This window comes from Gopherus flavomarginatus, chromosome 3, assembly GCF_025201925.1.
Source record: "Gopherus flavomarginatus isolate rGopFla2 chromosome 3, rGopFla2.mat.asm, whole genome shotgun sequence".
NCBI lineage: Eukaryota > Metazoa > Chordata > Testudines > Testudinidae > Gopherus > Gopherus flavomarginatus.
Window position 1 is genome coordinate 45394675 of NC_066619.1, and position 22867 is coordinate 45417541.

At 39.3% G+C, this 22867-nt stretch overlaps 1 protein-coding gene across 2 annotated transcripts in view; it reads left to right on the plus strand.

Annotated features, from left to right (window-relative positions):
• HOMER1 (homer scaffold protein 1) overlaps positions 1-22867 on the plus strand; it is a 152421-nt gene that overhangs the window by 64144 nt on the left and 65410 nt on the right. For both annotated transcript variants that reach the window (XM_050947069.1, XM_050947068.1), the window contains exons 4-5: positions 7183-7275; positions 14784-14923. In XM_050947069.1, coding sequence (XP_050803026.1) covers positions 7183-7275; positions 14784-14923 — 233 coding nt within the window. The remainder of the gene's footprint in view (positions 1-7182; positions 7276-14783; positions 14924-22867) is intronic.

Consider the following 22867-nt stretch of genomic DNA (forward strand, 5'->3'; position numbering starts at 1 on the left):
AGCGAAGGGAGAACTTGAGAGTGGGCGGAAAGAAGGTTATCGCGTGGAGAGACATGGGGGCACAAGTGTCAGCTATCCACCAATCCTTAGTGGACCCCAAAGTCATCAACCCAAAGGCTCAAGTGACAATTCACCCATTCATGTCAAAATCTGTAAACTTGCCTACAGCTGAGTTGCCTGTCCAGTACAAGGGCTGGTCAGGAGTGTGGACTTTTGCAGTCTATGACAATTATCCTATCCCCATGCTACTGGGGGAAGACTTGGCCAACCATGTGAAGCTGGCCAAGAAGGTGGGAATGGTCACACGCAGCCAGGCCAAGCAAGCTTCCACACCCATCCCTGTTCCTGAGCCATCTGCCAGGGCCCGTCTGTGTTACCAGAGACCCAGACAGAGGTGGTGGAACCGGATCTTCTACCCATGAATGCTACAGCCATAGTGAATCCAGTCCCAGAACCGGAACTGACAAAGCAACCAGCACCAGAACCGTTGTCAGCACTGACTCCAGCACTTGCAAACCCATCTACATCTCCAACGCCAGAGGGCACCAGCAGGCCTGAACTGGCAGAAGCAGCAGACAACCCTACCCAAGAGGCTCAGCCAGAGCCTGAAATATCACCTAGTGCACCAGCGGAGAGCGGTTCATAATCAACGAAAACAACCTAATCACCTACATCGCTTCCACAGGGACCAAGCCCAAGTCCACAGTCTAAGGAGGAACTGATGTCTCCAGCATCAGGGGAACAGTTCCAGGCTGAGCAGGAAGCAGATGACAGCCTTCGGAAACCTTGGGTGGTGGCACGGAGCACCCCACCACCTCTCAGCTCTTCTAACCGATCCCAATTTGTTGTAGAACAAGGACTTTTATACAAGGAGACTCTTTCTGGTGGACACCAGGAAAACTGGCATCCTCAAAGACAGTTGGTATTTCAACTAAATCCTGGGTAAAGCTCTTAAGCTTAGCCCATGATCATCCCAGTGGCCATTCTGGGGTGAACAGAACCAAAGACAGGTTGGGGAAGTCTTTCCACTAGGAGGGAATGGGCAAGGACATTGCTAATTATGTCCGGTCTTGTGAGGTGTGCCAACAAGTGGGAAAGCCCCAAGACCAGGTCAAAGCCCCTCTCTAGCCACTCCCCATAATGGAGGTCCCATTTCAGCAAGTAGCTGTGGATATTCTGAGTCCTTTCCCAAAAAAAGACCTCCAGAGGAAAGCAGTACATACTGACTCTCATGGATTTTGCTACCCGATGGCCGGAAGCAGTAGCTCTAAGCAACACCAGGGCTAAAAGTGTGTGCCAAGCCTTAGCAGACATTTTTGCCAGGGTAGGTTGGCCTGCCGACATCCTTACAGATTCAGGAACTAATTTTCTGGCAGGGACCATGAAAAACCTGTGGGAAGCTCATGGGGTGAATCACTTGGTTGCCACCCCTTACCACCATCAAACCAGTGGCCTGGTGGAGAGGTGTAATGGGACTTTGGGGGCCATGATATGTAAATTCGTAAATGAACACTCCAATGATTGGGACCTAATGTTGCAGCAGTTGCTTTTTGCCTACAGGGCTGTACCACATCCCAGTTTAGGGTTTTCACCATTCTAACTTGTATTTGGCCGCGAGGTTAAAGGGCCATTACAGGTGGTGAAGCAGCAATGGGAGGGGTTTATGCCTTCTCCAGGAACTAACATTCTAGACTTTGTAAGCAACTTACAAAGCACCCTCCAACACTCTTTTGCCCTTGCTAAAGAAAACCTAAAAGATGCTCAGGAAGAGCAAAAGGCCTGGTATGATAAACATACCAGAGAGCGTTCCTTCGAAGTAGGGGACCAGGTTATGGGCTTGAAGGCGCTACAGGCCCATAAGATGGAAGCATCATGGGAAGGGCCATTCACAGCCCAAGAGCGCCTGGGAGCTTTCAACTATCTCATAGCATTCCCCACCTCAACCCTAAAGACTAAAGTGTACCATGTTAATTCTCTAAAGCCCTTTTAATCCAGAGAATTAAAGGTTTGTCAGTTTACAGCCCAGGGAAGAGATGACGCTGAGTGGCCTGAAGGTGTCTACTACGAAGAAAAAAGTGACGGTGGCATGGAAGAGGTGAACCTCTCCGCGACCCTTGGACGTCTGCAGCGACAGCAAATCAAGGAGCTGTACACTAGCTTTGCACCAATGTTCTCAGCCACCCCAGGACAGATTGAACGGGCATACCACGCCTGTCATAACATTTTTTCCCAGATCTGGACCTTAGCGTCCAAAATATAGATGTTAGCATGAAAACCTCCAAGCTTAGTTACCAGCTTGGACCTGGTAAAGCTGCCACCAGCCAGGAATTATACAGTGCCTAGCTCACTGTGGTCTCCCCAAAACCTTCCCTGGGGAACCCCCAGACTCAGATGCCTTGAGTCCTACAACAAAGGGAAATATCCCCCTCCCCTTGTTTCCTGGTTACTTCCTCCCCTCCCTGGACGACCCTAGGAGATTCCCTGCTTCCAGTCCTGGAAACACAAGTACCAAGAGAGCTAATCTCTCTTCCCCCCCCTCACCCAGAGGGTATGCCAAGTCAGGCTTAGTAAATCTAACACCAAGAGATTTTCCCCCTGACTCCTTCCTCCCACCAATTCCCTGGTGAGCTGCAGACTCAATTCCCTGGAGTCCCCACTAAAGAAAAAACTTCAACAGGTCTTAAAAAGAGAAAGCTTTATATAAAAAGAAAGAAAAAGGACATTTAAAAATAGGCTCTGTATCATGGTGACAATGTACATGGTCAATTGCTTAAGAGAAAAAAGTGAATAAACAGCCTTATTCAAAAAGAATACAATTTAACACATTCCAGCAACTACACACATGTAAATACAAGAAAAACAATATAAACCTATTGTCTTACTATCCTTGTACTTACAACTTGGAAACAGAAGATTAGAAAGCTTGGAGATAGAGAGAGATCACTCTCAGAGCTGAAAGGGTCACCGAACCAAGACCAAGAACAAAGAACTCACACCCCAAAACTTCCCTTCACCCAGATTTGAAAAAGTCTTGTTTCCTGATTGGTCCTCTGGTCAGGTGTTTCAGGTTACTCCTTTCCAGGTGAAAGAGACATTAACCCTTAGCTATCTGTTTATGACAACTCCATTGACACAGGTAATGCTCACCCAGTTAGAACCCCACCCTACCGGGTGTCTCCTCATGCCCAAGGTGCTATAGAACAAGAGATCCAAAGCATGCTACAGATGGGTATAATCCACCCCTCTAACAGTGCATGGGCATCTCCAGTGGTTCTAGTTCCCAAACCAGATGGGGAAATATGCTTTTGCATGGACTACCGTAAGCTAAATGCTGTAACTTGTCCCGACAGCTGTCCAGTGCCACGCATCGCTGAGCTATTGGAGAAATTGGGACATGCCCAGTTCATTTCTACATTAGACTTAACCAAGGGGCACTGGCAAGTACCGCTAGATGAACCCACCAAGGAAAGGTCAGCATTCGTCACCCATGCAGGGGTGTATGAATTTAATATGCTTCCTTTTGGGCTGCGAAATGCACCCGCCACCTTCCAAAGACTTGTAGATGGTCTCCTAGCAGGATTGGGAGAATATGCAGTTGCCAACCTCAATGATGTGGCCATTTTTTCTGATTCATGGGCAGAAAACCTGGAACACTTGGAAAAAGTCTTCGAGCACATCAGGCAGGAGGACTAACTGTTAAGGCTAAAAAGTGTCAAATAGGCCAAAACAGAGTGACTTACCTGGGGCACCAGGTGGGTCAAGGAACGATAAACCCCCTACAGGCCAAAGTGGATGCTATCCAAAAGTGGCCTGTCCCAAGGTCAGAGAAACAGGTCCAATCCTTCTTAGGCTTGGCTGGATATTACAGGCGATATGTACCACACTACAGCCAAATCGTTGCCCCACTAACAGACCTGACCAGAAAAACACAGCCAAACGCAGTTCAGTGGACTGATAAGTGTCAGAAGGCCTTTACCCAGCTTAAGGCGACACTTATGTCTGACCATGTGCTAAGGGCCCCAGACTTTGACAAACCATTCCTAGTAACCACGGATGCATCTGAGCGTGATGTAGGAGCAGTTTTAATGCAGGAAGGATCGGATCAAAAATTCCATCCTGTTGTGTTTCTCAGCAAAAACTGTCTGAGAAGGCAAGCCACTGGTCAATCCCTGAAAAAGAATGCTACGCCATTGTGTATGCCCTGGAAAAGCTATGCCCATACGTTTGGGGACGGCGCTTCCAGCTACAAACCAACCATGCTGCGCTAAAGTGGCTTCATACTGCCAAGAGAAACAAAAAACTACTTTGGTGGAGCTTAGCTCTCCAAGATTTTGATTTTGAAATTCAACACATTTCAGGAGCTTCTAACAAAGTAGCTGATGCACTCTCCCGTGAAAGTTTCCCAGAATCCACTGGTTAAAAATTGTCCTTGAAATGTAAAAAATCTTGTTGTTGTTTTACATAATAAGTAGTATATGTAAAGGTGCATGTCGTTTATTAACCTGTTTGTTCTAAAGTTCTTGGAAGAAATCACCGCCAGTGTGGTTCAACACTGTCTGAGATTTGGAGGGCGTGTCATAAACAGATAGTTAAGGGTTAATGCCTCTTTTACCTGTAAAAGGTTAAGAAGCTCAGTAAACCTGGCTGACACCTGACCAGAGGACCAATAAGGGGACAAGATACTTTCAAATCTTGGTGGGGGGAAGTCTTTTTTGTGTTTGCTCTTTGTTTGGGAGTTGTTCGCTCTTGGGACTAAGAGCGACCAGACATCAATCCAGGCTCTCCAAATCTTTCTGAACCAGTTTCTCATGTTTCAAACTTGTACATAACAGCCAGGCAAGTTGTGTTAGTCTTATTTTTGTTTTCTCAACTTGTAAATGTTCCTTTTTGCTGAGAGGATTTTACCTCTGTTTGCTGTAACTTTGAACCTAAGGCTAGAGGAGGTTCCTCTGGGCTATATGAATCTGATTACCCTGTAAAGTATTTTCTATCCTGATTTTACAGAGATGATTTTTACCTTTCTTTTCTTTAATTAAAAGCCTTTTTTTTCTTAATACCTGATTGATTTTTCCTTGTTTTAAGTTCCAAGGGGTTTGGATCTGTGTTCACCAGGGAATCGGTGAAGTCCCTCAAGGCTACCCAAGGAAGGGGAAAGTTTTTTTGAGGGGATAGGGAGTGATCCAGACACTGAAAATTCTGGATGGTGGCAGTGATACCAAATCTAAACTAGTAACTAAGCTTAGAAGTGTCCATGCAGGTCCCCACATCTGTATGCTAAAGTTCAGAGTGGGGAAGGAACCTTGACGGAAGGCTTTCCACATTTGCATTTGGGGTCATTCCTCAGCTTCTACTTGGTCATACTGTCACCAGTCTTTTCCATCCCTTCTCACTCAATTTAGAGTACATCACTGTTTTTGTTCAAGGTCAGTACCTGGTGGGAGGGTTTTTTGAAAGGAACCAAGTTCTCCAAGGTGATTGGCATTTTCTGCCTTTTTTGTGTAGGAAGTAATGATTGTCTATTTTAGATGACACTAGTTTGCTCTTCTTTTGGTAAATGTTTATATTTGGTTTTTAAGAACTCAACTCAAAATATTTTATTGTCTGAAGGAGAGAACCAGCTCTCTTGTACTAGGATATGAAGGGCAGAATGATCTAGCACAGCTTTCTTGAATTTACCTTTCTCTAGGAAAAGAGAAATCCTTGTTATAATCAGATTCCTGTTAGGAATCTGCAGTGTGTTTCAGGAAAGAGGCCTAAACTTCTTGAAAAACTCTCCTGACTCATTTTCTCTCTAAATCACCTCCTTCTGAGACTTGAGAGGAAGGAGATGTAATTCTGTACGCTTTCTCACATCTCCAGGCAAATAAATCTGAGTTTTATTGAAAATTGATACAATTCCCGTGAGGAGGATACCATATTCCTCCAGACTTTAGTGGACCATCTAGAAAACAGGTTTATTTACAGTAGCTGAGCAGTTGACCTCTGGATTAAGTTATTCAGAATTGCTTTCATTCTGAGAAACTGGTGCCTGCTTTGTCTCCATTTCTAGATCTTTGGCAACAGGTCAGGTTTTTCTTAAAAACAGGTGAGAAAGTTATATAATACAATAACATCTTCCATTCCCTCCAAATCCATGTGATCATAGGCAGTGTAAAAAAACAACCAAAAATAACAGAGTATACCAGTATCAGAGAAATTAAAATATTTTTGCAAACTCTTTAATCAGATGTTGCTTCAAAACCAGTTGTTTTCAGGGAGGTCTTAATTAGAAAATCATAATTCAAATAAAAACAGTTGCTTGGGTACTATGCTGAGTGCAGTGCTCATCAGGTTTAGGCACATCAAGCCAAATTCATCTCTGTAATTCCATTACTTTAATAAAGTTGCTCAAAAGATTAATCCATCATGTTTAAATTTAACATTTAATTCAGAATAATTTCTCAATCACTATTAGAACTAGTTGAACAGTTTTCAAGAAGAAGAATCTGTGCCGGAAACATTGACCTTTTATGAAAATTCATGAAGCAAAGTATGTGAATAGTAATCCTTGAAATTAATCTGAGCTAAATATTTACTTAGACATAATGAAACAAATTGATACTTCATGTAACTCCATTGACTTCAGTGGAGCTACATCAGAGATTAATTTGGTTTAGTATTCCTCTGGTTGATTTTTTTTCACCCATTTGAGTTTCAGTTTTAGCCAAGGTATGGAGAGAAATCAGTATATTTTCCATATGAGAAAGGATTAAGGCTATTGAAAATCAAGAGACTCCTATTGACTTCAGTGGGTTTTACATCCATCTCAACATCTGTAAGGAGAAAAATTAATTTCAAACTTCAAGGAAGCTTTTCAAGGCTACCTAACAAACCTAATACCCATGCTTGAAGTGGCTTTTTCACACTTTTTTCATTTGTGTATAGCATTATAGTTTGTTGGTATATCACAATTTTAATGTAGTTATTTGCTGATGGGCGTGTCTGTATTGCTAACATACAAATGGCTTTTTAAGTGTATGTAAACTCATGTACCATAAATAATACAACACAGTTTGGGTAAATGGTCATTTACTAAGGGAAAAACCCTTGACTGACTGAATCTGTAGTGGTCTTATTTTGTAAGATGTTTTGTAACAATTATTTTGTATTTGTACTATAATCTTTTTAAACGTGTACCTTCAGTTTGCAGAAAAATTTCAGGAATTCAAAGAAGCTGCACGATTAGCAAAGGAGAAATCACAAGAAAAGATGGAGCTAACAAGTACACCTTCACAGGTGGGTTTTACGGTTTGATCTGAGATCAGGTCTTTATAGCTTAAATTATTAAATACATAAACAAAATCTATTATTTGGCAGGCAGTGACCATTGTATAATGCAAGTGGTCACACTAGACTACTAACACAGGCCATAGGACTTAATTCGTGCTTCAAGTCCAATAGCTGTGCTTGAACTATAGCATTTTAAACCAGTGTAGCCTTTCTCCACTGTGGCTCTTTGGACATCTAGTAAAATATGCTTAAACAATTCCCAATTATCATTAGTATTTTTCTGTTTAAATTTTTTTTTCTTCTAGCTGACTTGACTCTCAATTATTTTCTGCTATGTGAAATTGACCCTTTTAAAGCAACAAGCACATATGTTACTGGCTTGGAATTGATTGAACTTGTATAAACAGAATTAAGTCATGATTAGTTGTACTTAAAGCAGCCACTCATTTTGAGTTCTGAGATCAGTTCATTTGTCTCTGTCAAGACGAAGTCCTGAACAGAATTTCCCTGTGGTGGGTGCAGCACTTTTTGAGTTAAGAAATTGATATCTATATTTTTTTAGAAATTCGAAAGATGTTTTAGTATTGGCGGTGAGACCCCTCCAGCATGTCACTTGGATTGAAGTCTCCTATGTCAATGCAACTTTTTTTCCCTACACATTATAGATAAGTGAATAAGGAGCCAGTCATTCTGTTCTCTAGTGTGATTTGGTGATCTGTAGCAGATACCAGCTAGTTACCCCATCTTGTGTCTTATCTGTTAGAACACTAATCCATAAGCATTAAAGGTCATTTGCTTCAGAGTTGTCAGTGACCTGGAAACAAGTACAGTAGAACCACAGAATTATGAACACCAGAGTTATGAACTGACCAGTCAACCACACGTTTCATTTGGAACCAGAAGTGCACAATCAGGCAGCATCAGAGAGTGGGAAAAAAGCAAATACAGTACAGTGCTGTGTTAAACATAAACTACAAAAAAGGAAAGCAGCATTTTTCTTCTGCACAGTAAAGTTTTAAAGCTATAGTAAGTCAATGTTCAGTTGTAAAACTTTTGAAAGAACAACCATAATGCTTTGTTCAGAGTTATGAACATTTCAGAGTTACGAACAACCTCCATTCCCAAGCTGTTCTGAGGTTCTACTGTAATGCTATTTTTGACAGAGTGCCACTCCCCCTCCCCCTTTGCCCCCACAGTCCTCTTTAAGAAGGTCATAACCATTCATATTCATGTTCCAATAATAGGAATCTTCCCACCAGGTTTCAGTAATGTACTGAGTGTTGCTTAGTGTTTTTAAAATGACTTTTTTCTCCAGTTTTACTGTTCTTTTTTTAAAATGCTTTATAGTCTGCTGCCATGTCAGTGTTCAAAGTAGACATTTAGGGTCTGATTCTCAATTACTGTAGCAACAAAGGCATTATTGTCATAGAATCATATGACTGGAATGGACCTCAGGAGGACATCTAGTCCAGTCCCCTGCACTCAAGGCAGGACTAAGTATTATCTAGACCATCCCTGAAAGGTGGTTGTCTAATCTGCTGTTAAAACCTCTCCAGTGATAGAGATTCCACAGCCTCCCTAGGCAATTTATTCCAGTGTTAAACTTCCTAACTGTCAGGGTGATTATTCCTAATGTTCAATCTAAACTGCCTGTGCTGCAATTTAAGCCCATTGCTTCTTGTCCTATCCTCCGAGGTTGAGAACAATTTTTCTCCCTCATCCTTATAGCAACCTTTTATATACTTGAAAACTGTTATGCTGTCCCCTCTGTCTTCTCTTCTTCAGACTAAACAAACCCAGTTTTCTCAATCTCCCCTCATAGGTCATGTTTTCTAGGCCATTCAATAAAAAAAAATTGAATGTCTTCTCTGGACATTCTCTGATTTGTCCACATCTTTCCTGAGAGATATGGTGCCCAGAACTGGACACAATACTCCAGCTGAGGCCTAATCAGTGCGGAGTAGAGCAGAAGTACTACTTGTTGTGTCTTGCTTACAACACTCCTGCTAATACATTCCAGAACGATGTTTGCTTTTTCAGTAATATGTTATACTGACTCATATTTAGCTTGTGGTCCACTCTGAGCCCCAGATCCTTTTTTGGTGCAGTACTTTTTCCTATGCATTCATTTACCATTTTGTATGTATGCAACTGATTGTTCCTTCCTAGGTGGAATACTTTGCATTTGTCCTTACTGAATTTCATCCTATTTACTTCAGACCATTTCTCCAATTTATCCAGATCACTTTGAATTCTAATCCTATTCTCCAAAGCACTTGCAGCCTGTCCCAGTTTGGTATCCTCTGCAAACTATATAAGTATACTCTCTGTGCCATTATCTAAATAATTGAAGATATTAAACAGAACCAGACCCAGAATTGATCCCTGTGGGACCCCATTTGATATGCCTTTCCAACTTGACTGTGAACCACCGATAACTACTCTTGGGAATGCTTTTCCAACCTGTTATGCACCCACCTTATAATAGCTCCTTCTAGGTTGCAGTTCCCTTGTTTGTTTATGAGATGGTTCTGCAAGACAGTATCAAAAGCCTTACTAAAGTCAAGATATACTACATCTACCGCTTCCTCCCCATCCACAAAGCTTGTTACTTTGTCAAAGAAAGCTATTAAGTTGGTGTGACATAATTTGTTCTTGACAAATCCATGCTGACTGTTACTTATCTTATTATCTTCTAGGTGTTTGCAAATTGATTGCTTAATTATTTGTTCCATTATATTTTTGGGTACTGAAGTTCAGCTGACTGGTCTGTAATTCCCTGGGTTGTCCTTATTTTCCTCTTTATAGATTGGCACCCTATTTGATGTTTTCCAGTCCTCTGGAATCTCTCCCATCTTCCATGACTTTTCAAAGATAATCACTAATGTCTCAGCTATCTCCTCAGTCAGCTCCTTGACTATTCAAGGATGTATTTCATCAGGCCCTGGTGACTTGAAGACATCTAACTTTTCTAAGTAATTTTTAACTTGTTCTTTCCCTGTTTTTAGCCTCTGATCCCACCTCATTTTCACTCGCATTTACTACGTTAGAGGTTCAATCGGTACTAAACTTTTTTGTGAAAATTGAAACGAACAAGTTATTTAGCACTTCTGCCATTTCCAGAAATCCTCAAATCTTGATTTTTCAAGACTTGAAGTTACAGAGAATCCACCATTTACTCTTGTGCAAACCAGCAAGTGACCCAGGCCTTGTGCTGCAGAGGAAGTTTAAAACTCTCCAAGATCTTTGTCAATCTGACCTGGGGGAAAATTCCTTTCCAACCCCAAGTGGGTATGCTCCACTACCCAGACAGCTGAGAGAGAATTATTGCTTTTATGTTCAGTAGAATTTGTCTTTCCTGATCACATATATTGATGGTACTTTCCAGAAGTTAGTCCCATATGTGACAATTTGATTTAACTTTCATACTGATTAAGATGGTGAGAATTTGTTTGAAAAGATCAGATTAGAAACAGTCTTTGATGTTTTCAAAGGCAGGAAAGAATTTCTCACTTTTGGAATACCAGTTGGCTGTAGGTAAAGAATTTAATATCTAGTGGAAGCTCTAATTATATGAGAGCACTAATTATAATTTGATTGACCAACCTTATTGGAAAAATGGCTACTCGAAACTGATCTAGCCTTTCAAGATACAGATTTCATCTCTGAGATCTGTATGGATTTGGATGGAATAATTAAAATGAAGTATACTGATTTGTCAACAGAAGTCCATTGTACTTAAAATAGCTTAACTTGCTTTACCCCCAAAATGGTGCTAAATGTAATTTATGGAATTCTTTAAGTTAAACTGAACTAAAAATTTTCATGTTTAGGATAAGTTCTGACCTCAAATAGTTGTGCCTTTTTATCTAATGTCAGCAGAAGTTACTTTATGTATCTGAGGACAAAATTTGGGCTGTCTCTTTTACATATAATAGCATAATATATGCCTGTATGTATTTCTCCCAAACCTTCTGGCAGCAGTGTTCTTAAACTAGTTTTTTCCCACTTGAGACTGTTCTGCCTTTAACATTCATGGATCTAGACTGTTCTCAGTGGTACTGGATGACAGAACAAGAAGTAATGGTCTCAAGTTGCAGTAGGGGAGGTTTAGGTTGGATATTAGGAAAAACTTTTTCACTCAGAGTGGTGAAGCACTGGAATGGGTTACCTAGGGAGGTGGTGGAATCTCCTTCCTTAGCGGTTTTTAAGCTCAGGCTTGACAAAGCCTTGGCTGGGATGATTTAGTTGGGAATTGGTCCTGCATTGAGCAGGGGGTTGGACTAGATGATCTCCTGAGGTCCCTTCCAACCTTGATATTCTATGATTCACTGTAGTTAAGACTAAATTCTGAGTTTCACTATAGTACAAACAAAGAAAGTAGTTTTGGGCACAGAAATGGTAACAAGATTGAAAGAGAGAAGTGTGTACTCCCTATAATTTGAGTTAATAGACTTTTCATTCTGGACTGAAGTGGGAGGAAGGGAGGGGAATACTTGTGTATTGTGTGACTTTATTTTTTTTATTTTTTTTTAAAAACCAAAACATTTAACATAATACAACTATAAGTCAAGTATTACAGAAAACTGTTAAAAGGTAAGTTTGTATCATGCCGCTTTTGCAGCTCTTTAAGATATAAACACTGCATATATGAATCAAAAGAAAAATGTTAACAGTTATTAAGCATTTGTCAACCATGTTTCAACGCTCTTGTAAAGGTCAAGTTGAAACTAACAAGTTTTGACTTGAATATTTTTGATTACACAATATCTGTCCTGTGGGGAGGGAAAGGAAACCTCCACTTTCAGTGCAGGTAAAGAAAACTATTGTTGTTTGTCATCTGAAATTGGAACTTTGTGGTCTGCTTCTGTCTCGATAACCTTGTCAACTTTTCCTGCAGATTTAGTGATTTGGAGTAACTGGGTCAGATTCAGAAGTGGCAGCTCAAAAGGGCTAATACTTGTAAATTATAGCTTTGTTTTTAGGGAATAAAACTAAATGGGGAAGAATGTGCACAATGAGGGCCTCGTCCTTTACAGTTGTGAGCACCTTTAACAAGGTTCTGTGGCCTTCAGTTCCCGTTGAGGTCAGTGTAATCAAGGGGATGGGGAGGATAGACATTACTCTTACAAGTGCAGCCTTTTCATAGCTTCAGCCCTTAGGGTTACGTAACAATAGCTTTTGTCACCCACCTTCCCCCCACATCCTTAATTCAGAGGTATAGGAAGTGCTAGTGTGACAGATTTTTGTTACCAATCTGCCTGAAGGCATCAGTTGATCAGGCTGATGCCTCAGGATCTCAGGGAGAAGATGATGAAGCACACCAAAGGGTCTAATTTTTTTAAAGCTTTATTAATAAAATACAGCAGAGAGTGCTGGGAACGCTCCCACGTCACTCAGAGAAAAAAAGAAAGCATTAGAGCCCCAAGGCCTAACCCACTTTCATACTCTCACTCGCACTACCCACGACTGGCCAGGTCTGGTGTCATGTAAGAAGAAGAGAGGGGAGGGGTGGATGGAAGTTTTTGCCCTGGGCCCAGGTTGTCCAGGGAATCCGCTGTAATCTCCAAATTGCTCCAGCTCTCGGGAGGGTTTTTAAGTCTTGGGTTCCTTTGTGGGTGTTGTCGTCCAGGCCCCTCTCTGCCTGGTGCTCTTTGTACCAGTTCCAATCAGCTTGCTGTGGCCTTCTCAGCTGCCCAAAACACACTGGCTCTGAAGAATTTGTTTTCCCTTCTGTTGGCCATCACCGTTGCTGCCCCGTTCGCTCTGTTTTTGCTGTTATCTTTGCAGCTCTGCTCCACTTAGTTCTCCTCTTCTCATGACTGGGCAGCTGTAGATTTCTTGTCTGTAGATTTTTCGTCTAGCCCATGACCTTGAGCCAGGGCCAGCGTCTCATTGTCACATGGAACTAGCTAAAGTGCCGAGTTAACCTGTTCTCTGCTTTCTCACACCCTTGGCCTCTTGTGCTCCTGCAAAAGAATCTTCCATTCCCCACTTTCTCACCTTTGACCCTCCCCAAAATGCTTTGTGATGCTTGCAACAGCATTAGCCACATACAGTGCTGATCTACCTTCCCTGGGGACTCTGAGGGAGGGGGCCATTGGCATGTGACACTAGAGATACAGGATGTGTTTAGTCATGGGAAAACATGGTGCTTCCTGTAACCTATTCATGTCAGGTAAATGATACACAGTGAGTGAAAAAAGTCTAATTCCTAGTTTTAGGATTCAGAGTGAGCGATGTTTCTTTTAAAATTAAAATTACAGTGAAATATGTCTAATGACCAGGATTTAATAAATATTGGTTGCTTGATAAAGACAGCAAAACACAAATGTACCTGTGTTGTGGTGATGGAGATTGTACCAGTGCCATACAGCAGTGGATATCCTTTAAGTATAGTCAGGGATCCAGAGACCCACACGAGTGGAGACTGCTCAAGGGATGGGCTGAGTCATGGGCGGTGCATGACTCCTTCATTTGGGGAGGCTGCATGCACCTGGACCGTGGCCCTGCCCCAAGACCTGCCCACTCTCAGCCTCTTCCCGGGAAGGCCCACCCATGTCCCAGCCCCACTCGGCCCCCTCCCCAAGGTCCCCACACACACTACTTATGCCTCTTCCTCACCCACCGGCAAGCCACTCACACGCCTCTTCTCCTCCAGTCCCCCTGCCTGCCGCTCACACCTCTTCATATTTCCCCCCCGCCTCGCACACACACACCCCAGCTGGCCACTTACCGTTTGTACACACCTCTTCACCCTCAGCAAGGCTCCCATGTAAGCAGAGTGGGTACAAGAAGAGGCAGAGCCTTGGGGGAAGAGGACGAGTGGAACCAGGTCTTGGCGGGCAGGCTGCTTGGAGAGGCTTAGCCTCCCCTGGCCTCTTATACTTGCTGCCCATGGGCTGAGTCAGTACATAAACTAGCTGCCTTGGCCAGCACTAGCTAGGTCCAGGCCACCCTGCTGAACAAGGTTTGCAGATAGATTCTTGTACAGATTTTACTGTAATTAGTGTGCAGCTGAAGCTGTGATTGTACCAACAGTGATGCTTCCACTTTCAACTTTTGATTTTTTGATTAAAGTAAAATGAGAAATAGCTTTAATACTTCAAGGTGGTTGCACTATGGTAAAATACAAAGTGGATGGTAAGAGTTGTAGTCATGGTTGTGAAGAATTTTCAATGACAAAGTCTGTACTATGTGTAGGTAGAAGATAAAGGAAGGGAAAGAGGTCCAGGAACCCTATAAGGAGGAGACTGCATACTTGTTGATATATTGTACATATTGATGTGTACAATCTTTTCATACAAATAATATTAAGTTTCTGAATCATATCACATGATAGCTTGGGTGTGTTTGGTTTTTTTTTTTCAAATTTGTATACTGATTTTGGGTGCCTCAGCTTAATGTCATTTTAAAATTAGTAACCATGCACTTAAAAATGTTAATTTTGTCATTGTTTCTATGCACATTGTGGCATAAGCTTAGTGTATAATTGTAATTTTTTTTCACTAAAGGAATCCGCAGGAGGGGACATTCAGTCTCCTTTAACACCAGAAAGCATTAATGGAACAGATGATGAAAGAACTCCGGAAGTGACACAGAACTCGGAACCAAGGGCTGAACCAACCCAGAATGCATTGCCATTTACACATAGGTACAGATTCAGTTCACAGATATTAATTAAGTAATTCATGTTTACTTCATTGTTAAAAGGATCTTTTTTTCTTCAGATGGCTCCAAAATGGCAGTGTCATGAATTAAAGAATCTAATATTCTTTTTTTAAAAAGCAAAGTACAGGACTCAGCTTCGTGTTTATAATAGTCTGTTTTCGCAGAAAAATTGTATAGGAAAATCTACTGAGGAGGTTTTTTGGAATTTCTCTTACAATGTGAATATTTTAGTACAAGCACTTTATTCCTGAACACAAGGTGTCCCTTTAACAGGAAGCAATACTTACATGCCTGAGACCTCAGCAGAATTAACTGCTTCAAAGAACTTGTTCCAATTAACTTACATTTTTTGTTCCCTTTCGAATTATTTTAAAAGACTGATAACGTTAGACTCAGCCTTGTGGTGATAAGTTGTTGAAAGATGAATGTGTCTATGTAATCCTGAAGTGCTTACATTTAAAACATCCTTCTAATTAAACATCTCTCTGACTGTTTAAAATATTACTCAATATTTTTTTCAAATACAGAAGAAAGTTACATTTGCACTTCAGCATGAATTATAATTCATTGAACTGAGCATGTTTTGCTCCACTGCCCCTTAGGAAAATTGAAACAATGTTTTTATTTAAAGTTGAAAGTTCTAAGCTAAAATGGATCTAGCTTGAAATTATCATAAATGGGACATTCTTTCTCTGCAAGCAGAATAAATAGAGCAGGGAAAAGTTAGGTAAATATATAATAAATTGAGCAAAGTTTTGAAATATTAAATTTCTCTTTAAATTATGTGTTTGATTCAGTTTAAGAAGAGGTTTAAAAACTTTAAATTGCTAAGATAGTGCTTGAGAGACTGGGTGATAACAGAATCTTTTGAAATTTTGTGTAGGGAATTCAGGATGAGCAGAGACATGGACTTTAAATTGTTCAAGAATTCAGTATTCCTTATGAAGAATGTGTTAACATCACCCGGAAAAGCTCACAAATGTCCAAACTCTAAAATACTCAAAATTTTACACTTGAAAATTGTTTGACGAGTGACTGTGTGAGATGTCATTTTTATATTTGAACTGTCACCAGTGCAGTCACAGTACGTCTGTAGAGGAAATTGTCTTTTTGAGAGAGAGAGAGAGACAGAGAAATTATGTTTTTGAGGGAGGAATATTCGAACTACAGTAGATGCTTGTTTGCAGCAACAGCTTGTTAAAAGCAACCACTGCTGATGAGCAGTGTTCCCCCCAGGACCACTTTTTCTACTGTGAATTGTCAACACTCCTCATAGCAACAGCCACTTAGGAGCAACATAGCAAAAGGACAATGATATGTTGCTACTAGGTTTGTCGATTAATCGCAGTAACTCACACCATTAACTCAAAAAAAAATCAGTCACGATTAATTGCAGTTTTAATTGCACTGTTAAACAATAGAATACCAATTGAAATTTATTAAATATTTTGGATGCTTTTCTACATTTTCAAATATATTGTTTTCAATTATAACACAGAATACAAAGTGTACAGTACTCACTTTATATTTTATTACAAATATTTGCACTGTAAAAATGGTAAACGAAAGAGATAGTATTTCTCAGTTCACCTAATGCAAGTACAGTAATGTAATCTCTATTGTGAAAGCGCAACTTATAAATATATATATTTTTGTTACATTACTTGTATTCAAAAACAAAACAATGTAAAATTTTAGAGCCTGCAAGTCCACTCAGTCCTTGTTCAGCCAATTGTTCAGAGAAATAAGTTTGTTTTTGCAAGAGATAATGCTGTCTGCTTCTTATTTACAATGTCACCCGAAAGTGAGAACAGACGTTCACATGGCACTTTTGTAGTTGATATTGCAAGATAATTACATGCCAGATATGCTAAACATTTGCATGTCCCTTCAAGCTTTGGCCGCCATTCCAGAGGACATGCTTCCACGCTGCTGCTCATGCTCGTTCCAAAAATAAGGCGTTAATTAAATTTGTGACTGAACTCCTTGAGGGAGAATTGTAAGTCTTCTGCTCTGTGCTTTATCTGCATTCTGCCTTACGTTTCATGTTATAGCCATCTCTGATGTTGTTCGTTTTAAAAACACTTTCACTGCAGATTTTGACAAAACGCAAAGAAGGTATCAAGGGGAGATTTGTAACAATAGCTCCAGCACTTGACCTAAGGTTTAAGAATCTGAAATGCCTTCTAAAATCTGAGAGGGACAAGGTGTGGAGCATGTTTTCAGAAGTCTTAAAAAAGCAACAGTTTGATGCAGAAACTACAGAACCCGAACCACCAAAAAAGAAAATCAACCTTCTGCTGGTGGCATCTGACTCAGATGATGAAAATGGGTCGGTGGGCACTGCTTTGGATCATTTTTGAGTAGAACCTGTCATCAGCATGGACGCAAGTTCTCTGGAATGGTGGTTGAAGCATGAAGGGACATATGAATCTTTAGCATATCTGCCATGTAAATATCTTGCAACACCAGCTACAACAGTGCCATGTGAACGCCTGTTCTCACGTTCAGCTGACATTGTAAACAAGAAGTGGGCAGCATTATCTCCTGCAAATGTAAACAAACTTGTTTGTCGGAGCGATTGGCTGGACAAGAAGTAGAATTGAATGGATTCTTGTACGTAATTTTACATTTGTAAGTTCAACTTTCATGATAGATTGCATTACAGTACTTGTATTAAATGAATTGAAAAATACTATTTTTATTTTTACAGTACAAATATAAAAAATTAATATAAAATGAGCACTGTACACTGTGTGGTCTGTGTTGTCATTGAAATCAATATATTTGAAAATGTGGAAAATATCCAAAATATTTATATAAATAGTATTCTATAATTTAACAGCATGATTAATCATGATTTAATTTTTTAAATTGCATATTAATTGTGATTGATTTTTTTAATTGCTTGGCAGCCGTAGTTGCTAGTAATGAGCATCTACTGTATTGCACTTCTCTGAAATCCTGAAGACAGGGTTCTGGTCAATGGGTTTATTTAAACTTGTTATATTTGCATGTTTAAATTTTCTATAAATATCTTGTGTGAAAAGGGAAAGGGCTAAGTCCACAGTGTGTTTTGTTTTGTTTGTTTGTTTTTAAAAGAAAATTATGATCATTGCAGGAACTGCTCCTTACATAATTTAATAGTCATTTCTGTTACACCCAGTATAGTAAATGGACCTCCATTTTCAATGAGTATGCATGGAAAAATTTTCTTTGGACATTTTAAAAATGAGCCATATGTACCATTATTTTTCTGAAACTACAATGTTACAACAAATTTTCTGAATTTCTTTTTTCTGTCTACTTCATGTATGTATTTTGAATTTTCTGTTTATTCTATTATACTATGTTTAACTTTTACTAGCTAGGATTTGTCTTCCAGTATTGACTCTGTATTTTGAGTGTCACTTATTTATGAAGTTGATTTTCACAAAGCTAGTGTTTATTTTGCTATGGCTACTTACAAGTTAGCCAATGAGCCATTCATGTTTTTTTTTCAGAAGAAAATCCAAAGGAGGTAACCTTGTGAAAATTAAGTTATTCTGGGTTAAGTAGTTTATACTGTAGTTCAATACAGATTACAGAAAACTATTTTTCTAATTTTACTAAAAAGCTCAATTGCAGATATTTATATAGTGATATTTAACATTGAGAGAAATATTCTTCAAGGAGTTTTACTTGTAGAAAATGTTTCATGTGAAAGTTTTATTTTTATTAAGGATTATGAGAACTCAGTCTTTGCTATACTGGAATTCAGTATTTTTTCTGATAGAGATAAAGTTGCCTCTTTTCAGGAATAGCTCAATTAAGTAAAATCATTATTTTTTTTTCCCCCAGCCTATGACCGAACTAAATTTTGAAAATCAATTGCTTTGATTATTCTGTAATGGTTTGGTGTTAGGTTTAATGAAGTTTCCATGGGCCAAATTCTGTAGTGCATGTACAAAACAGATGTAAAATGAGCTTATGTAGGCATGTAGTCATGGTCAGAAGTGCAAATATGCGATGGGATTCTACAATGTTGAATGGACGAGTTAGACAGATGCAGTTTTTGGTGCATTCATTGGTAAGGTACGTTGTATTGATTTAACAGTTCAGTTTTGCTATACAGTTCAACTTGCAGATGCCCTTAGGAAAACTGTTTTGTGTTAGTCTACAGTGTTTAGTGTGTATTTATCTGGGATTTTCACAGGAACTGAACTATAGACAGGAATTACACTCCTGTAGTGACTGCTATATCTTGATAGCATTTCTCAATACTTGGCAGATTTGATCTACCTTGATATATCATATATATATTCTGATGCTTCCCCACCCAACCCCCACCACTCCAGATGCACAGATAACCAGTGATGTTTATTGACCATAGCATTGCTGTAAAGAACAAAGTGAATGTCCCCTTTCATTGTCACAGTAGTGCATTTCTGAAATTATTGCTACTATGCAATTGTCAGGTGTCTCCTTGGTGAATGTGTAGTGACAAAGTTGATATCTTGGCGTGTTTTTGGTTGTGAAAACTAATGGAGAGCTCTTATGTGCAGTTCTGTATTTTTAAAATGTTTAGTGTTTATTTTATTACTGATAGTGTCCACAATTTGCTAGGTACTTTCTAAACACAAAAGCAGCCATGATCTTTTCTCCATGGAGTTCGCAGACAGAGAGTAGGGAGAAAGGATACAACAAATTAATAGCAAGGTAAAAATAGTGATGGGCCATATTTTGGTAAAATACAGTTAGCTTAACAAGTTTATTTCTCCAACAAATAGAGTGTGTGTGTGCGTGTTACTCCCAGATATACAGAATAAGTCAGCTAATTTTCCCACTGATGGTACAGTAGAAGTGGGTCTTCAGGAGAGATGTGAATGCAGGGAGCGTGGTTGCCTTGAGTTCAGAAAATGCAGCTCATGGAAGAAGGCATGGGAGCAATGTGGAAGAAGCTGACAAACTGGCAGACAGAGCTAATTTAATGGACAGAGCTGAGGAGGCAGGAGGGCCATGCAGATGAGACAAGGACAGGTACATAAGGAAAGGGAATGAAAGACTTTACAGGTAGTTACAGGAAGCTTGAACTTGATCCAGTAACAGGAGAGAGAGTAGAAGGATTCAAAGAGGTGATGTAAGAATAACGGGGAGGATGTGAGTGTTGATGAGAACAGATGATCAGAGGTGTAGGGGGTGGTACTTTAGTTTGCACCTTTCCTGTTAGTCACTTCTAGTCTGCTAGCACATCTGCAGAACAGGTTTGATTTATAGTTTTCTCATGATGTACTTTCTCTTTGGCCAGCCATACTCCCTTTGACAGACATACACTCGCCTCTTTTTGCCTGTTAGTGGAGTTGTTTTATTTTGCACATTTACACAATATGTCAGCATCATAAGTTTAGACTGTTTTGGTCAGACACAAGTGTAAGTAGCATTTTGCACCCAAATGTTAACTTACAGCACCATGTAAATCACCACACCACAGAGTTTTGGCTATTTTGTGAACTTTAACTTTTTTAATTATTTTAGTTAAATAATTAAAATATTGAGACAAATTCTGCTTGTCAGTAAATTGCTGTAACCCCATTCATATTCCGTGAATGTAACGGAGCAAAATTTTGTTCAGTCATTTCAATTCAACCTTAGTTGAACTAGTGTTAATATGCTTTGTAGCATATTAAGTGGTCAGCATATCTTAAGGAGATCAGATTTTTTTTCAGCATATGCTAGTTTGCACAAATATTCAATGTGACCTTTACAAAGAAAGATAAACGCATACAGTTAAATCTCTGCCTATTATCTTTGTTCAGAGTGACTACTGTAGTTAGCATTGACTGATCCAGTAACACTGTTTTGCAGTTCAATCTCTCCCTTCTGCAATAGTTAAAATATAGTATAGCATTAATCTTGCTCTGGTAACTGAAACCTGGGATAAAAAATAAAATGATTTGTAGCCTATGATGCCACAAGTAATCGTTGGCATCATGCACTTTTAAAGGTGCACTTTTCACCAGTCTTCTTTCTTCTCAGCCCTGTCTAGGCAATGTATATCCTGTATATGCAAACTAGTTTTTAGGAAGATACACATGCCCTCTGGTTCATTAGTAAAGTAAAATGAGACCTAGTAAAATGCACAGATTATCTTCTCCCTTAACTTGAAAGGGGCAAGAAAGGACTAAGATTTTTAATACCATCAGATGTCTTTTTTTTTTGAGGGGGGGGGAAGGGTTGTAATTCTTTTTCACATCCTCAGTCTGAGTTTTATTTTTAAATGTTAACTGTAAAATGGCATCCAGAGAGAAGAAAGACAGTTAAGAAGGAGCACTCTTTTTGTTCAGCCTTTGAAAGCAGATCTAAAATTATAAGTTTAATAAATAGGTCAGTGAACGCCTATCTTATTACTTTGAGTTTGCCTAGTATCTGTTTGATGCTTTATAACATATTGTTTTCCTAGCAGAGTTAATTTCATTTCTCAATACCTTGTAAAACTACGTGATAAACTTGAGCTTTCAGAGGCTTTACTAAATAGGTGAGGACTTTGTTTTTGACAAATCTTGAAAGATTTTTTTCTCAGCAACCATGAGTTGAAGCTGTTACCTCACATTTTATGTTATGCAAAATCTTTCAGTACAATAAATTTGTAGTATGCCAATTAAATTTAATGAACCGTTACATATATGGTGTTACATTTTGGAAAAAGAAGTGTGTGTGCTACATAATGTTTTGACAGTAAAGAGATATATATATAGCCTGTTCATTAAAATAATTCCTATTTTTGTATTCAAATAAGGTTTTTAATAAGAAAATTTGATTCATTGCCTTAGTGAAAAATAGGCTTTTATTTCAAATGTTGGTTATATCTTAGATCTTTTATTGTCTAGACTGAATACCATTTGATAATGTTGCATGTAAATCCAGTGCTGTAACAACAAAAAAACCTTGCTGCTAGTCCATGTTTTTCTATGGGTTTTCATTAAAGGTTGTGTGCAGAAATCTTATTAGTAGATCAATTTGCTTCTTTATTTTGTTACAATTGCACTTTTGCTAAAAGACTGAATATTTGTGGGTTTACTTCTGTATTATAGTAAAACTATATTTCATGGATTATGTTGAATTCTTACAAAGTTTATCTGAGTTACAAAAGAGAAGTTGAGATTTGAAATAACTCCATTCCCTGATTATGGAGATAATTTGTACTGGAATCCAAATGTATATTTTCCCTTTATTTATTGTCGTTTTTAGCTTCTTTTGCATGGTCTTAAAAAAAGTTTTGAATTAAAATGATTAAATTTGACCTTTTATAAAACAATATTGTTGATATATCGTCTCTGAATAGTAACCCAAAGAGAACTAGGTTCTTTTAAAAGTTTTTTGCCTTTTTATAAAATTAAGCAGTCTATAAGTGACCGGTAACTTTTTTTCATTAAAGATAAGTTCTGTGTGTATTGGAAGAACTCTAATGGATTCAATTGTTTTATTGCGAAGAGAAAAGAATCCCTTGAGGTATGCTCAAAGCAGTGACTACTTCACCCATTAAACGATGTAATGCGTTCTCCCTGCCAGTGCTGGCATGCAGCCACTAGTGGGTGGGGGAGGGGGAAGTGGAGGGAGGGGGCCAGCTGCATGTGGCTTTCACTTCAACCAGCTTGTCCTTCACTACTGTGGAGCACCTGTCTGTGTGCTGTACTCTTATCCTTTGTGCTCAAGAAGTTCCAGACCAGTATGCTGGTTGTCCACTGAACAAGTGCAGAGAGAGAGGGGAAGAGCTTCCTGCTTCCCCCTTCTCTCTGGCACTCCTCATGGGCTTCCAGAATTTAGCCTAAGGAGTTTCCTATCAGTAAAAAAAATAAATAAATAAATTCATAGTGTTTGTCAGTGTTATGTTCTTAATTTGAAAGAAAAATGATAGCCAGCCTTAACTGAATTAATGTAACTTGAATCT